The sequence below is a fragment of the Hemitrygon akajei genome, chromosome 4 (assembly GCF_048418815.1).
Source record: "Hemitrygon akajei chromosome 4, sHemAka1.3, whole genome shotgun sequence".
NCBI lineage: Eukaryota > Metazoa > Chordata > Chondrichthyes > Myliobatiformes > Dasyatidae > Hemitrygon > Hemitrygon akajei.
This window is the reverse complement of record NC_133127.1, coordinates 149071667-149086135: the sequence shown is the minus strand read 5'-3', so window position 1 is coordinate 149086135 and position 14469 is coordinate 149071667. Positions and strand designations below refer to the sequence as shown.

Below are 14469 nucleotides of genomic sequence, written 5' to 3'. Positions count from 1 at the left end.
ATTGGGTGAGCTACAGTAATATATTGCACCCCAAAGAAGTTAGCGTAGTAAATAGGGGATGAATAGTTTTTCAGTGTCATAATTTTTAAGTAAATTGTTAACAGGTTTTGGAATTTCTTAATTTGATATTATGCACAATGTTTGTAAATTAGCTCAGAAAATCCTACTTCAATACATTTTAAATTTAGAAAATGAGACAGTAAAAAGTGAAAATACTTGTGGGGCCTGAATACTTTTTTTTAAAAAGGCATTGAATACAATGAACTAAATGACTATGCTAAACAAATATGCATTTTAATACACATTAAGATTTCTTGCATGACTTGTTTTACATCTAATGTTTAACAAATTTTGGCAGTGATTCAGTTTTACTTTCCCCTATACAAGTTCCATTAATTAAGAGCTTGCTAACTATAAAGCAGTACTTGGAAACCATCACCATGCCTCAACTAAATCAAAACCACATCATTACAAATACTAATTTCACAGCACAGAAGATTCATAAACTATAATCAGTATTAAATTTTAGCTTGAAATGCTCCAAAAATGAATTAGTTATTTAAAAAGTGTATCTATTGGATTAACCAGTGTTCTCAATCAGGAGGCTGGATAATCGTTGCAAGCCATTAAACTTAAGTTATGTTTTCCATTATTAGCTAAGATGCCAACAAAATTCACTGTTAAATAATGTGACAACAATTGCATTAGTGGAGCATTTATACTCTGCATCAAAAATGCAATTTAGTACCAAATTATTTTACTTCAAGTATGGAAAGCTTTGCAATGTTATGTGCATTGAAGTGGGAAGCAATATTGATGTTAGAATTGCGGGTATTTACTCAAAACCTAACCATGCTTGTACTCATGAACTCTAAAAGGCAGAAGTTCCTGCTGCTTATAGAGCTTAAAAGCAACTTGAACATGTACAGAAGTGAGTCTCTGGTGATGAAATTAAAGGACAAGAATATTTTTGAAAGAATGCTCATGGTGCTTGTTTAAGCATAGGCTTTCACACATTTGTTTTCTACATGTACAAGAATGTTGTATAACTTCAAACTTGAGTGAAAAAAAATTGACATGCAGAGACTGTTGTTTAAGTGCCCTCAGATATGTGATGAAAGCCACTCTACTTTTTCTTCTATCTACTGTACTATGAACTGTAACTGCACTTTTGAAGCAAGGCATTACAGAAGAGGCAAACAAATGCTGTCATTAAAATAAACAAACACTCAATATTGACTTCAGTATTAGAAACCTCAATAGCTTCATAGTTTAATACGATTCTATGGATAAAGATTCAGAAAATGAAACTATGCTGGCATTGACAACAGGAATCGATTGTCCACTCCAGGTACGAGGGCAATACAAGGAAAGATTAAATTAAGATATGATATTACATGCATTCCATGAACAGAAAATTTGTTGTGGCATTTTCATTTTACTTGGATGATAACCATAGCAACACCAACAAATCACAGCTAGATAAAAGGTAAAATATTAATCAGTGATGAGAGCCATATTGTTAGCTGCTACAGTAGGAAAAGTTTGGAACATATAACCAGATGGACAACACTAATAAGACAGAGCTATCATATGCTTTTGGGAGAACCATGGGCAAGTAACTAGCAAGGCAGATGATCCCTTGAGGAAAGCAAATACAACCAATGAACCTGACTTATGGACATCACATGGAAGGGATAACACATGGAAATAATGAGCAAATGAAGTGCATGGTGCACCTAAATAGCTAGTTTATTGGCAGAACCTTCTAGAAGGTGATGAGCTGAAGCAGGCACATGGAGAGGTAGTGGTAAATACAAGCAATGCTAGGAAGAGACAGAAGTGAGAAAAACAAAAAAAGCAGAGATTCTGAGATGGTAGATTCACAGAAAGTACCAGTACACAAGATAGTTTCAGTAATCTGTCAGTATGATAGTACTCTACAATAATTATCAAATACAGAGAGCATTAGTGTATTGATTGGGCGATTTCTAATGGTATACATGGGGTGACCTAAACCTACCAGTGTAAAGGAAAAAATATTTGCATTATAACTTGCTTTGAACTCTCTCAAAATACATGGCTAACGAGTTAAGATGTCTCAGTGCAGCCATTTCTACCCATCAGCCACCTTTAAAAACATGCTCAACGTTTTTCAAAAAGCCAAACAAAAAATTAAAATACATGCAGAAGTTACTGTGTTGTGGTAGTATATGCTTTGAAAAATGCCACTGCAGAATCATCCTACAATTCAGATACAAAATACCAGAAATACCTTTATATTCACACCATGGGATAGATGTGCTTGTCCAAAAGGCAGATGGATTAGATTTGAAAAGACTAAAATTAAACCCTAAAAATAAGAATGTGCACATAAGTGTCTAGTTGTAAAGAGATAGCCAAAGGATCCTTTCCAAGCAAAGCACAAATTACTGAACGTTAGCTACTTACTCTTACCATTTATTCAAATCAAATTAAAAATTATATCCACCCCATTTAAATATACTCATAAATCAGCATTCATAACACATTAATAACCCAAAGAAATCATAATTAATACCATGCTGTTAAATGGTAATAACAGTATTTCTGAATGGTAAAATGAAAATGCTTTGCCTTTATAACTACTGTTAAAATTTAAAATTCCTAGTGTTCAGATTTCCCCTTGTGCCTACCCAGGACTTCTCTAATCCAATCAGATTCTTATTTAATTTTTCTTGTGGACAATACAAGTTTATTCAATCATTGTGCCTGCAAGTAACTACTAGACTTCAGAATTGCAAGAAAGGCAGTTCCATAAAGAGAAACTGGATTATACTACACTAGATACGTGCATTTCCTGTGGTCATCCTACCAAAAATAATGAATTTCCAGAAAAAAAATGAACAATGACATCAGAATTTCAGTGCAAGAGATTGAATCTTTATAATGGAAAAGCAGATCAATTTTGTTTTAAATCGAAAGGACCTCTGCAGAAACTTCTTGCATGTGATAAAATATGCATTAAGAATGCCTTTAACAAAGAAAATTGTTTGGAAATTCCTTTGAACAATGGTAGTGAAAACTTTTCTACAGAGTGGATTTAAAAAGCACTCAGCCAGAAGTGATGACGCCAAGTTTGAAAAGTTGTCAGAAAGGGAATACTGTGTGGCTGGGGTGGTTTTCCTTCTAAGAGCAGAAGGATAATTGTGGAAGAATATCTAGCAAGAAATTGGTGTACAAAGGAGACAATGTGATCAAAGGCTGTTTTCAGTTTTCAGATAGAGTGACTTACCAGGTTGTGGTCTATTAAATAGAGTCTGCTTGGATTTATCTTCAGTTGCAAAAGCAGTTTCCACACATTCTGCTGTTGAATTTGAAAACAAGTTGGCCATTGATGAGAGAGATGCAGCTGCTTTACTAAAATCAAATCCACCATTAGCAACATCCTGCGGTTTATTCTTTACAGCAAAGGAGTCACTTTGCACTTGGTCTTTTAACGTTGAGCCTGTACTTTTAAAACTGAAACCAAAGGATCCGGCTGCTGAATTACCTAAAGTGAAAGGTCTCTCATTCTCACTGCTGAAAATGGTTTTCACAGAAGCAGATCCAAATACAAACTTTAATGGAGGTGCTTCTGTCAAGCTAGTATTCGCTGACTTGACCGCACTATTTGAAATTGAAACATTACTATTTGTTTGCTCTGTCGTTTCCTTAATAGTCTCCTCTATCATTGACACTGAAATCTTACAAGGAGATTCCCTTGGGGTAGTTTCCCTTGAAGACAATGGTGTAACTAATGTCCCTTGTTCTTGAGCCTTCTTGGCTTCTTCAAAGAGGTCTCTGAAAGAGTTAGCAACCTCTTGTTGCTTAAAACGCACAGCTAACTGTTCCACCTTTGCCACATCATCTGCAAAATCCATTACACTCCAAACAAAAGCTTTCTCAGTTCCTTTCATGGGCTCAATTTTTACATCTGGTGTCAACCAGTGATTGGCACAAATTTTCAACACCTGATCCCTTCTCATAACAATCCGAACTTTTTTGGTATCATAATTTTGTAAAATTTTCAGGTCCCCTATCCCCCTCTCTTTCCACTGGACCATTTCCTTATCATAACGGTAAAGTTTAGCTCTGTGACAGAAGATAACTTGCTCATTTTCCTCTCCTGTTGATACGTCAATCAAATCAGGCAATGGAATAACTGGTTCAAAATGCTGTATGTCCTTTTCTTCCTCTTGGCCAAATTCTGAGTCTTCATCTGTACCCACAGACAACCCACTCTGGTTCAACTTAGGAGATTTTAATGGACTCAAACAGGGTTGGAAATTAAAATTAAAACCAGTTGCTGAATCACCAAAACGGAAAAGGTTTTTCCTCACTGGACTGCTAGTGTCAGGAGATCCATACCCAGTGCTAGATACACTAGTATCCAAAGCTTCTTCACGTAGATCATAATTATCCCACTCCAAAGTAGGTCCAGTACTTTCAGAATGTGGTTTAATTACTAAACCAGATGTACTGCTGCTTTCAGATACAGAACTCAATATATTCCCTTCATCCTGCAAGCTTCCTTTCTCATCTTTCAAGAAGTGTTTCAGGTCTTTTAAACCGTTTTTCATTTCTTCAGCTTTTTGTATTAGCCGAGCAGTCTTGCCATTGTCCAATAGTTTATGAGGTGTCTGTAGTGGTATATCCAACAGCAATCTTTGGAATTCCTCAAATTTTTCTTTAAACTCTTCAGCTAATTCAGGTGTTTTAAACTTTGCTGCTAGCTGCTCTGCCTTTGCCTCACCATCTGAAAAGTCACTAGCCAACCACATCCATGCCCTATCAGAGCCCATTAAGGGTTTGAGATTCATTGTCGTAGTTATCCAGTGATTTGCGCACACTTTTAAAACTTGCTCTCGACGCATTATTATTCGAAGCCGGCCATTGGCTTTGTTTTGGAGAACTTTGAGGTTTCCAACACCCCGCTCCTTCCACTGGCTGCTTTCTGAATCAAATCTAAATAACTTAACTCTCTGTGAATAAAGTACCAATTCATCTTCTTCACCAGTAATCAGATCTACTTTTTCAGGCATAAGAACCACAGGTTCAAAATGAATATTATCCCCCTCTTCAGTTTTGTACAGTTCATCATCTTCATCAGCAGAAGTAGCTATTGTACATGTTGAAAACAATTGCTGACCTACTCCTTCAAAACCTTTGAAATTAGGATCTTTAGAGCCAAACTGAAAACCTTTATCTGCAGACTTTGCCAAATCAGCAAAAGTAGAGACATTCATATCATTACCTAGAACAAAATCTTGACTTTGGTTTGAAATCGCAGAGTTTGGAACTTGATCTTTGTCCGATTGTGCAGTGATTCTGTCCCTCTCCTTTTGCTCAGCAAAGGCTTTTAAGAAGAGTGCAGCCGATCCTTGCTGACTAGTTTTTTTAGCAGAATCTTTGCATGCATCTGGCAAACCAAATGTGAAGTTACCACCTGAACTAGAGGAAGAAAATGTAAATGCAGGACTGGAAAACTGTCTTGAAGACTGAGATGATGATGGCTCAACCTTGAAGCCTGCAGTATTGTTTACACTACCATTCCCAAATTTAAAACTACTTGCTGGGAAGTTAACTTTAAATCCAAATTCAGGTGCATCTGATTTGGGGCAAGCTCGGCCAAGAGCAAATGTTGTGGTAGAAGCTGCTGAAACTCCAGCCGTTTTATTGCTTGCTCTGGGTGCCTGACAAGCAATACAGTTTGTCTTTTCTGGTTCATTTCTCACACAACATGAATCACAATCCCATTGCCCTTCCTTTCTGGAAAATAATTCTGCCAAGCTTTGTGTGGCGGGTTTCTCACTGGATGCTGGTTGGGCAACTGTAGTAACAACTGGAATTTTGTCATTGGGTTTCGATGCCTGACAGGTCATACATTTTGTCACTTCCAAATTTTTCTGCAAAGTGCTGCAATCACACTGTCCTTTTCTGGCGAATATTCCTTGTAATGCGTCTCGTGTCAAAGTAGATGTTCTCTCACTGAAGGCTGACTGGCCAAATGAAGTAACAATAGGAAGTTTGCCATTAGGTTTGGGTGCCTGAAAGGTTGCAGATTTTGCATCAGTATTGGTAAGATTGTCACCAAACCCTCTTGGCTTGGTAAAAGCTGTAATCTTCTCAGGTCCTTCAACTGCACTTCCATTTTGCACTAATTTTGCAACTTCCATTTCTGAAGCAAAAGGTAAACTTTGTTTTCTATTAGTGACGTTAGGGCTTTGGCAAGATTGACACATGGAATCTGAAGCAGTGTTTCGTACAAAACATGTGCTGCAATCCCACTCACCAGGTTTCTTAAAAAACTTTGCAGCAAATCCAGAGTCTTCAGTAGACTTAACAGTACCCAAGTTCACCATATCAGACTTCAATTTGATTCCCATTTTCTGTTCTTGACCAAACAAACTGCTGAGTTTTAATTCATCATCTTTAACCAAGTTTTGTGCTTCTTCAAATTTGGCTTTGAACAATGCAGCCTCATCTGCTGTTTTAAAGCGAACAGCAAGTTGCTCAAATACTTGCTTTTCATCAGAATAATCCAAGGCACACCAGACCCATGATTTATCAGATCCTTTATTTGGTTTCAACTTCATATCTGCAGTAATATAATGGTTTGCACAGATCTTAAGAACCTGATCTCGTCTCATTAGAAGCCGGATTTTCCTGGAAGTCCTGTGTTGCAGTAGTTTTATGTACCCAATGCCTCGTTCCTTCCATTCTTTGGTCTCAGTGTCAAAACGGAAGAGTTTAGCTCTGTTGGAAAACAATAGTTCCTCATCTTCTTCTCCTGTTTTTACATCTACTTTGTCAGGAAGTGGTACAACTGGGTCAAAATGTGGCCCATCATCTTCATCAGGTACACTGTCGCGATCACTTTCACCATCCTTGTCTTCAGCATTATCTCCATAAGTTGCTGGCTTGCCAGTATCCTTGAAACCAAATACCTGATTACTCAATACATTGAATGTATTCTTATTTTGTCTTTGAGGCAAAACGTCATTAAAAGAATGCTGCTCCCCTTGGGAAAAGGGACTCTCTCGACTGTGCATTCCTTGTGTAGACATTTGCCCCAGAATCAAATCATTTTTTATAGGCCTTCCAGCAGTTAAAATTCCTAGGAGACTATCACTAGCAGATGACGGTGGTGTCTGGGCTTTCATCTGTGGTGATGAGAATGTAAAATCTCCCTCATTATTCTTGAAATTTGAGTTAAATTTAAATGTTGTTGCTGGTGTTGAGTGCAATAGTCCAGTAACCAATGAATTCTTTGCAGCTTCATTTTGTATTTGTTGATTAGGTGTTCCAAATCGTCCTTTAGTTTCCGTAGGTTTCATAGGTTGCATTCCAACAGGTGGTTTAGTAAAGTAACCAGGCTCTGGCAAAGGTGGGTTTGTGCTTGTTTGTGGTATGCCATGGTTGTAGTAGTCTTCACCAAATGGAGAAAGCAATCCAGTTGCGGGAGATTCAAAATGCAATTGTGGCCCATACATATCCTGTGAATAAATACATGCCGAATTGGTTTGAATAGGAGGTGTGTGAGCTTGCTGCTGATATCCATACACAGACTGTTGCGGTGGAATCCGACCAATTCCATATGTAGGAGTCTGCTTCAAAAAAAGAGAAAAAACAATGTTATTCTGTCAATACATATACATTTCCAAATAGAGAATATCACTTTGGATACCTTGGTTGGAGCCACGTTGGTTGCTGCTCTAAGATGATATTGGGAATTGTACATTGGAGATTGATTGTAGAACACAGTTGATCCTGAAGTAGCAACTGAGAGAATATGTTTTAGTTTGTACCTTCATAAAATATCTCACTAACAAATATTAATGATACACTCTATTATGACATTCAAATTGCTTCAGGTAATGTGTAGTTTAAACTATTTGGCAAAGCTAAAACAATAATCTGAAGGCCGAGTAAATTAAATTAGAAGCCCTAGAGCCTGTTGCTGCCATTACTGGGTAATGTTTCTTAGTAAAAATTCTTTACAGTTTGCCTGAACAATCAAAAAATGAATTACAACTAAATTTATTTAAACCAAATATGAATGGCATGCTATCACAAATTAAAAACTCAGTTGTAAATTACATTCAGGTGATATGACCACAAAATTTGTTACAATTTAATTAATTATTTATAGCCAAGTTATATTGCTAATTGAACATAAACAGATCAAGCAACACACACAAAGTGCTGGTTGAACGCAGCAGGCCAGGCAGCATCTATAGGGAGAAGCGCTGTCAACGTTTCGGGCCGAGACCCTTCATCAGGACCAACGAAGTCCTGACCAAGGGTCTGGCCCAAAACGTTGACAGCACTTCTCCCTATAGATGCTGCCTGGCCTGCTGCGTTCCACCAGCATTTTGTGTGTGTTGCTTAAATTTCCAGCATCTGCAGATTTCCTTGTGTTTGCCTTTTAAATAAACAGATCAATAGAGTTCTGTATTGGTAAATTACTTCAATACAAGATAAAAATGCTAGTAACTTTATTTGCTGCATGGAACGGAAGTTCCAATGCCACCCCTCAAAGCAGTTTACAGATGTCACTCCTTTATTATGAGACACTCATTTAATTGTTTGCTTCATATTTACCTGTTAAAGGTGGCCCCTGAAAACTTTGTACTCCTTGATAATTTTCTGTATGGGGATCACAACTATCTGCTTGCCACTGGGGTCGTGGGGATTCTGTTGAACTTGAATTATTCATTTTCAGCTCACGGACTTCACCCTGGTAATATTTTGAATAAATAGCAAATTGTATCTGCTCTAGTTGTTTTAAAATGTACATATTTTAATGCATCAGACAAAAACATTAATGAGAAGTTTCAAATCAGTTACTCAAAATGCATTTCCTAAGGAACCAAAATTCTCAGCACAACTTCACTACAGACTTAAATTACACATTCCCCCACCAACCACCCCCCCACCATAAATTCTGAAAGTTACTCTATCCCAACACAAGGTATTACCAGTCAAATTTACATGGATCTTCTACTGGAAATTTTATCTATGCCTCAACTGGAATGACAAGCTTTTCATTTGCTTTGACAGGAATCCGACATTCCCTGACATTCTTTAGAGTGCTTCTTGCGCAAATGAATCATGATGTATAAAGTTTGCATGCTGCCGGAAACAACATGCATATTTTGCATGCTGTTTAGGAGATCACAATGCTTTAAATGTTAAGCAACATGAAGTGCAGCAAAAAAAAAGATACAAGAACCAGTGAAGGTAACTTTTTTAACCAATTATTCCACAAACTCTTCATCAATCTACGCAAATTTCTACTTTTCTGAAGATGACATACCTTTAGCTGTTCCACTTGCTGGCAAAGCATCTGGAGCAAATGTTTTTGATCTTCAGCCCAGCGTGGAGGAGTCTTTGGAGACCACTGAAGAAAAATCCCAAGTTAAGCTCTCAAAAATTTTTCCTTCCTTTTGAAGTATGAACTAAACAATTCATGGAAGTTATTTCCAGCAGTTAAAGACCCCTATTCAAAGTATTACGTCCCTCATGTGTAACAAACTTCTTAAATATGTGCTATTTCATATTACTCACAATTTGGCCTAGGCAGAGCTAGCCCACCACTCCCAGTAACCCCACTTACTTCCCAATAATCTTTCCACTCTCATGTGCCCATCAACTCCATCACAATTACCCCATCTATACTCAGTAACTTACAGCAGCCAAGTAACATACCAAATAACTTCAGGATGTCAGAGAAAATCAAAGCATCTAGGGAAAATGTCTCAGACACCATTTGCTGTCAGTATTAAAAACAGATGCTGGAGAAGGAGCACTACCTGTTAAGTCACTGCACTGCCAATGAAATTGTAAATCTTGCCTAATCATTACAATTTCTGTTTAAGGCAAAGCATTAATAAGGAATAGCTTCCAACAGATTAAATGCCTCAGTAAATAAGTTCGTGATCAGTGCAAAAGCAATCTTTGCTTTCCCATATGCACCTGAAGTCCAACGCTGCAAGCTGTAATAGCATCAAGCTAACATTAACACAAAGATATTGCAGCTCGGGGCAGCATTCGGAGTTCCAAATCCGACATCATCTATAAGGAATCTATACATTCTTCCCTTGAAATGTATGGATTTTCTCTGTTTCCTCCAGTTTCCTCACAATCCAAAGATGTACTGGTTATTGGTAATTGTAAATGGACCCGATTAGGCTAGGCTTAAAAAATTGGGGCAGGGTGGAGGTAGCTGGGCAGTGCAGCTCAAAGTGCCACACTGCATCTCTAAATAAATTATAAATAGAACATCACTAATATTGAAGCATGTCCTTCACCCCAAGTACATAACTAAAATGAACAGGGATGGAAAGAATTGAGTCAGGAATAGCATTACAATTATTAGACAAGACTAAAAATTTTCATATTAAATCTATGAAGTTAAAGTTTACAAATTTATTTGTTGCAGACTTAAAACAATTTGAAAAGAATTTACCTTGTAACTTTTGGTTGGCGATGGACTAAGCTTTACCGGAGATAGGGTAGAATGTTTCACTGGAGTCAACTCCGGAGAAGTGCTGTTTTCAGCTATCTGGGAAAATGTGTTGTCTTCTTCAACCTGGTCAAGCTCATCATTATTATATTCTTGAAGATGCTGACTTACCAATTCTAGCATTTCTTTTACTGCATCTAAAGGCACAGGCAACTGGGGATGAAAGGTTGCATAAATAATTAAACCAAAGGTTTAGGATGACCAAGGGGGAATTGAAAATAGTTAAATATTTTCATAGCAACAGTGGAAATTATGCAAGACACAGCTTTTCACTGTACCTCAGTAAGGACAATAAATCAATTTTAATTTCAAATTAAAACACAGAGACAAGCAAGTAAATCACAATAACATGAAGTCTTGGAAATTGGATAAACAGATTAGGAATGACCTCCTGTTGTGCAATATTCAGAAAGTGAGATGAAAACTACAGAAACATGCATATGCAAAAGAAGAATCTAAATGTTATCTGTAAAGATATGACTGCAAACAGCAGGCAGCAAGATGAGATGATGCCAATGGACTAATACTCTATTTTTGATTGATCAAAAAATGGACAAGAGTTGTTTTGGAAGAGTAGCTTATCAAATATTGTAATTAATTTGAAACATTCTAAAACAGCAATTGAGATAACCAATTAATTTGCTTTAGTGGCACTGGATGGAAAAATTTCCACTTTAAATGGCCTGATCAGGGAAAACTAATTTACATTTAACTGTTAAAGTGAAATCAGATTTCTTCTTAAGTGCCAAGTCTCCATTAAACACAAGCCAAATTGACACTGGTTATGCTCAGATCTGGAAAGAACTACCAAGCAGCTATTTAGCTGAGTTCAACCAAGTATCTACCCAAAGATCCCTGATCAATTTTTCTCATTGTTTAACAAATGGCCACCGAGTACAATTTCAACACTCTTGCTAATACTAGAATTTCTGCAAGTTGAGAATACAACTATAGGTCATTTAATTCATCTATTCACTGGACAAGTATTTCGAAGTTTGGAATCTAAACAAATGATTGTCAACAAACAAAATGAAGCACAAAATGTTATCCATATGGTTGAGAAATGCATTCAATTTTGCCTAGACTTTGTCCATGAAGATCAAAAATTCACCTGTCAGCAAGATTAATTCTACATAATGCAAATGCCCTATTAGTTTATGGACACTTACACTGTCAATAGTTGTTACGTTAGTTTCAGCTTCAATCAGCACTTTCTTTAGATATGCTCTGCTACGCAGTAAGCAAATTTTACATTCTTCATGTTCATCAGGTGTCATTCCATCACCATTCTCATACTCTTCAGACCTTCTGTGAAATATCTGACAAAAAAGGTAAAATCCAAATTATAGCACTTACAGACATGGAATAAATAAATAAATAGAGATATACCAGTCACTTACCAAAGCAAGATTCCAATGTGCAGCAATGTTATTGATGGACTCAAAAGCAGCAATTGCCTCATCAATTTTTCCATCAACTACATCAAGTGTAGCAAAAGCAATCTCCGCTTCCCTTTCATAATCGTTAACTTCATCAACCTAAAATAAGCATAGTCTTAACTGAAGTAGCCATCAGTCACTTTAGTATATAATACTATAGCATATGTAAATTTTTATTTACTATAATTTCCTTTATGAATGTCTATCATTGTAACTGAAATTTCAGGTTAAATTCTATGAACCCATCATGCTTTGCCAGAAGTATTTTGCAAAACTAAAGACCAAATACAGCAATTTATTTCAGGGGCAAGGCAGCAATATTTAATCCATAGCTAAATCTTTGACTAAAAGCAAAACAGCTTTCAGAGGAGAAGCGATGGCAAATAGGATCCTCATTGTAAGGATTTCAAGAATTCTACTTAAACAGAATCAGGTAAATGTAAGACTCAACAAATGTCTAATTCAAATAAAATGGACAAATTTCAAATTGATGGCTTTAATAGGTTATTTTTAATATAAAGGTGATGCTCATTTGTGGACAATGTAAACTGTATTTCAAAGCACTGATATCATTACATAAGGAGTTAGGAAAAAAACGAGAATGTCAACATATCCAAACAGTAATAGTGTTGTATACTAGGCAATGTGGGACCTCAGTGATAAACGCATTTCCAAACTTAACCCAAATCTTTACAAGATAAGTTGCATGGACAAGATTTTTCAAGTACAGAGAGATATTTCAGTTCCAAAAAGAAATAAGACTTTTCATAGTTACCTTAATTTCCTTGCTATGGAAGTGCATAAACAACGGATCGATAGGCTCATGAATGTTCTTTTTTTTCCTAATGATCTGTAGCAATGGCTGAACTTTCTTCCAATAGAAGGCACCCCGTCCAATGTAGTCTTTTTGGTCATAATACGAATTTAATCGACTTCCCTATACGGACAATACGAACTATTAGGATCTGCATTTTTTTAAATTAAAGACAGGCTAACAAAATTACATGTTAGCATAATTTCAGGCAAATAAAACCTAGGTTTCAGGCAGTCTGATTCAAACAAAAACATTTGTTAAGGGCAATGGAATAGATAAGAGAGCACACAAAGGTTGCGTTTTCAGTTTTTCCCAATAGTACATCACAATTACAGTCCGATGCACATAATGTTGACAGTGGGAAGTGAGGAACAGAATAGTATAAAATGCCAGATTTCAGAGCAACAATACAATAAAGGAATGTAAGGGGAAAGAGGGCTGCTAGATAGTACCACCTGAAGAGCTCAGATTGTCTTCCTTGGGGTGGGAAGAGTCATTCATGTCAAAAGGGCAAAGACAATGCTTATAAAAAGGGAAAGAAGCACATACACCTCAGGGACAGGATAAAAATGGAGTGCATGAGGTGAAATTGTAAAAAAATAAAGATCTAGGCAAAGATGGAGATATAATACTTTCATTATGTCTGTGAGGAGCAGTCAATGAGTGTGTGCAGCGGAAAGCAATCAAACCTCAGTAATAATATTTAAGTGCTGATTAAAATTTTGTGGAGATAAGGGTTATTTTCTAGAGCTGGCAACTAATTGAAAAAAAAAGATTTGCTTAACAGAATGAGCTAGGAGTAATAAGTGCTTGACAGAACACTAACAATACATAAATGTAAAACTTTGCGCAAGCAAATGTGAATGTTTTGGGTTTTAAAGCTGCTGAAAGTACTATAAAATGTAATACTACTGATTTAATAAATCAAATGCATACATTAAGTAGCTGATATAACAGTATAATAAAACTGAATTAACATTTTCTAAAATGCACACCATTCAGGACTTACAATGTTGACCAAGCTTCGTGCCCAGTGTATGATAAGGGCAGGTTGAAGTCCGTGTTTTTCTAATGCCCTTAGAGTAGCAAGCTCACGCTGGATTATAAGTCTCATCTTAGCTGATGTACCTGGTCTAAAAAAAGAACGATGCTGCAGTAAACTGTCTTAACAAATTTTTAATTCAAACAAAAATTACAAAAGCAATAGAATATTTACTGTGCTTTTTTGTAGACAAGGTTGCAAACAGCATCCCACCAGGCTTTTTGTCGCTCTGTATAGAGTAGCTTACTGATTGAAAGGGGCAAGCACTTTGGTTGGTGTAAACTGTAATGATGAGCTGCTTTATCTTGTAACTGTGTGTGACTTGAAAATATCACTCCAAGAAGAAAAACCTGAAAATATTTTATTAAATTAGTATTGTTCACTTTTAACAGCACTTAAAAAAATTAGTATTGCTTTTAATCATACCTCAAGATCTAAAATACAAATAGTCTCAGGAGCATTTGTGTCAAGCCGTGATGTTTCCTGGGGCAATTTAGGAAATAACTGCTTCAGCCAATTCCGGACCACAGGTAACTGAGCCATTGAAAACTGCTGCAAGCCAAGCCAGACAAGGTGCTGCAAATTTGAACCATGCAATCTAACACAACCTAAAGAGAGCATAGAT

General features: G+C 36.6%; 1 protein-coding gene across 4 annotated transcripts in view; it reads right to left on the bottom strand.

The window, feature by feature from the left end:
• ranbp2 (RAN binding protein 2) overlaps positions 1-14469 on the bottom strand; it is a 73672-nt gene that overhangs the window by 39623 nt on the left and 19580 nt on the right. The window contains exons 10-21 of one of the 4 annotated variants that reach the window (XM_073043577.1): positions 14271-14452; positions 14019-14194; positions 13812-13935; positions 12764-12925; positions 11950-12087; positions 11719-11868; positions 10493-10702; positions 9341-9424; positions 8626-8761; positions 7709-7803; positions 3275-7631; positions 2276-2353 (exon numbers count right to left, since the gene is read on the bottom strand). In XM_073043577.1, the coding sequence (XP_072899678.1) occupies positions 2276-2353; positions 3275-7631; positions 7709-7803; positions 8626-8761; positions 9341-9424; positions 10493-10702; positions 11719-11868; positions 11950-12087; positions 12764-12925; positions 13812-13935; positions 14019-14194; positions 14271-14452 (5892 nt within the window). The remainder of the gene's footprint in view (positions 1-2275; positions 2354-3274; positions 7632-7708; positions 7804-8625; positions 8762-9340; positions 9425-10492; positions 10703-11718; positions 11869-11949; positions 12088-12763; positions 12926-13811; positions 13936-14018; positions 14195-14270; positions 14453-14469) is intronic. The other 3 variants (XM_073043578.1, XM_073043579.1, XM_073043580.1) reach the window with 3 other exon arrangements.